A 3,195-nucleotide genomic window follows, 5' to 3' on the forward strand; every position below is an offset into this window, starting at 1 on the left:
AGTGCTCAATAAACAGAGCTCTTATTAGCTAAGCAAAATGACCATACCCAAAGGCTCTCTCCTCTGTGAAGCCTTGGCCAATGCTTCATCCTAGCCTGTCCAAATCAATTGCTTGCTCCTCTGGCTCTCTGAGGAAGTCGCTTGCACTTCTATTTATGACTCGGTTTGTCCTTCTTTCTATCGTAGACGTTGATGACACACCTATCCATGCACTTATTCACTCAGTAAAATTTTACTGAGCCTTTCCCACATCCTAGTGCTGTGCTGGGCACTGGGAGTTCAGAGATGTATGCAACATGGTTCTCACTCTCCAAGGGGACAGGTTTTTGGGAAAACTCATGGCTGGTGGGTCCAACAGGCAGGGGTGCTATTGTAATAACAGTAAAAATTAAACATTTTAACAATTTTACTGTATTATATTATCATGGCAAAAACAGCACTTTGTTAATTTCAAGACACTTATTTTCTGATATAGTATTATTTTTATAGAATAAGGGAATCATGTTTTCAGTTCTTTCCATTATAACTTCTAAAGGTCTTCATCTGGTCCAGTTGGCAACAGATATATTAAAGAATAATTATGAAGACCGTGTTAAGTGCTGGTCTAGAAAAACTCCAATGGGGGCTGAGGTAGGTGAGCCCCACTGCCCCACTGGAGCTCCCCAAGGGCAAGGGGCCAAGCCTTATCCTAGCTTCATAGCTGTCCTTTGAGCTGAACAGAACTTAGATGCCAACTCCTTAGGCACTGATCTTAAAGGAGCCTGGGGAGTGCAGGGGGCGGAGGCTCTTGCCCAATCCTCCTCTAGCCTAAACTGTGGAAGTTATCTATTTTCCGTTTTATATGAAGAAAACAGAACCCCAGATTGTGGAAGCGACTTGCTGAAGATGGCGGAAGTGGAGAGTGGCAAATGTTTTAATAGCTAGCTAACATTTGTTAATTATTATATATCAAACCCTGACTGAGGGGCTTTACATGCTTTTTCTCATTTAATCTTTCTGACAATTCTGAGAAGTAGGTACCCTTTATTTTCCTCATTTCACAGATGACAAAAAAGGTAAAGTAACAGATTTTCACACGGTCACCTAGCTATTAAGTAACTATAAGTAGCTCTCAGTAGATGGTAGTTGTTGAAATAACAGCCTGATCTGACATCTGAGAGGAAACAGGATGAGGCATGAAGGTCAGGTGGACACCTACCTACCTGAGAGAGCAGGGCAGTCTTGACCTGGGGCTGGAAATGTACCTTGGTGGCGGGCTGGGGGCGGGGCCTCCGACTCGCGGTTCCCCGTTCTCCTCCCTGGTGGCAAGAAAGTCCCGCCCCCACCCGAGAGGAGAGCAGGGATTGGCTCTCACGAGGCCGATTGACGGCAGAGGGCGCGAGCGGGGGCGGGGCGGAGGCGGGGCCATGAGCAGGAAGTGGGGTAGAGGCGGCTCGAGGCGCGCTGGCGAGCGGGCTGCAGCCGCCAATTTGCCGAGCCACTGGAGAGATGGAGGGGCCGGGTCTGGGGTCGCAGGTGAGTGCAGCCGGGCGCTGGCTGTCCTGGGTGGGGAGCCTGGGGAGAGGCAGCATCTGTAGGGAGACGAGGGCGTACGTTGAGGCAGCACCCAGAGGGGCCTCCGGGGGGCGGAGGGGCCTGGGCCAGGAACAGGAAAAGCCTGGAAACACCGAGAATGATGCTGGGATTTCTCCGTGAGGCAACTGGGAAGGAGAAGAAAGGACAGAAGGGTGAGTGCCTTAGCCAACCCTCCAGCTACCATCTACGGTCCAGGACGCCCTGGGTGGTCGGTACCCCCTGCGTCCAGCAGGGACCTCTCTCGGGGCTGGAGGGTTGGGTAGGGTGGCCGTTCCCAGGAGAAGTGTCAAGTGACACACCTGAGTTAGACCAGCCTCTGTTGATTTTTGAGCTGGAGTCTCTGAGGTTCTATTGATTTCTTTTTCGGCGGAGGCGCCTGGGTACTCGCCTTCGCTCCACCCAGCCCTGTTTTAGCTCTTGTTTCCACATCCTTGCTTACGCCTTGAAAGAACTGCGGCTGTTCGTTTAGCCAGGAGAAAGTGGGATGGGAAGAATGGTACGCTGATAGCTATCTGCAAAATCCCAAGGGACTCTATTCTGTGGAGGAGGTATTGAAGCCAGATACAGTTCCAGAGAACAGAACAGGCTATTGGAGGAAGGTACAGGAGATACCAAGATTGTCCTTTTTGTTTATGGTCCTTTCCCAATGCCTAGAGTGGCATATTGTAGTTGTTGGCTTAATGTTTGTTGACTAAATGAAGAATATCCAGATTCAGCCAACTTTTAGTGAGCTTTAGCATATGCCAGATGCTTTTATATGCATTATTTTATTTCTGAATGGAAGCATCCTTAAGAAGATGACATTATTCCTATATACAGATGAAAAAATTGAAGCTGTCTCCAGTTAGAGTGAGTTAGGGAGTGGATTTTCTGTTCCTACGGGGATTCAGGAGATTTGAAATGATTGGGTTAGTTTGCCTCTAAAAAATGTCTTTTCAATTTTGAGAGTGTTTCTCATGTTCCTTTTTCCCCCTTCTTTCAACCATCTGGTGTAGCTTTAAGTGAGGAACAAGACATGTGGGAAGTTGTCTAGGCATTCTCATGAGGTGTTCTTGGATTTTGACAGGAAAAAAAAAAAAGATTTGCAAACAGACTGAGTTTTACAAAAGGGTGTAGAATCTTCACATGGGATCTGTCTCATTTTTCTCAAGAGAATCTCAGGAAAAGTTGGTAGGAGTAACTATCACATCATAATTACTGCCACTCATTTACAAAAGCCTTTTAAAGTGCTTAAAGTTCACTCCTTGATGCTGAAGGAAAGGTAGCTCTGCCCCAGTTCCATGACAGATGGAGGGAGATATTGATTCAGAAATCAGAATTAATGAAGCAAATCACTGTTGTTAATAATTGCTATTAAAAATTTCAGTAATGGTGTAAGGATCTTAACTATATATGGTGCTCTGTAGTTCGCCAAATACTTGCCTAGTCTTGATTCTCACTGAGACCCTGTAAAGTGAGAAGGGATGATTATTCTAGTTGTAGAGATTAATTAATTGAAGTCATTTGTTAAAAGGTTATTAGCTGCTAAGTAAAAGAGCCCAGACTTCATTCATTCTGCTAGGTGTTAGGCACTGTTACTGGTGCTGGAGATGAATCGGTGAACAAAATAGACAAGAACAT

At 46.2% G+C, this 3,195-nt stretch overlaps 1 protein-coding gene across 1 annotated transcript in view; it reads left to right on the plus strand.

Annotated features, from left to right (window-relative positions):
- The first annotated feature begins 1,417 nt into the window (after nucleotides 1-1,417).
- ZDHHC13 (zinc finger DHHC-type containing 13) overlaps nucleotides 1,418-3,195 on the plus strand; it is a 42,534-nt gene continuing 40,756 nt past the window's right edge. Inside the window, 1 exon segment of the mRNA XM_025044155.1 lies at nucleotides 1,418-1,515. Coding sequence (XP_024899923.1) covers nucleotides 1,489-1,515 — 27 coding nt within the window. The 5' untranslated portion in view covers nucleotides 1,418-1,488.

The sequence above is a fragment of the Pteropus alecto genome, unplaced genomic scaffold (assembly GCF_000325575.1).
Source record: "Pteropus alecto unplaced genomic scaffold, ASM32557v1 scaffold71, whole genome shotgun sequence".
Classification (NCBI taxonomy): domain Eukaryota; kingdom Metazoa; phylum Chordata; class Mammalia; order Chiroptera; family Pteropodidae; genus Pteropus; species Pteropus alecto.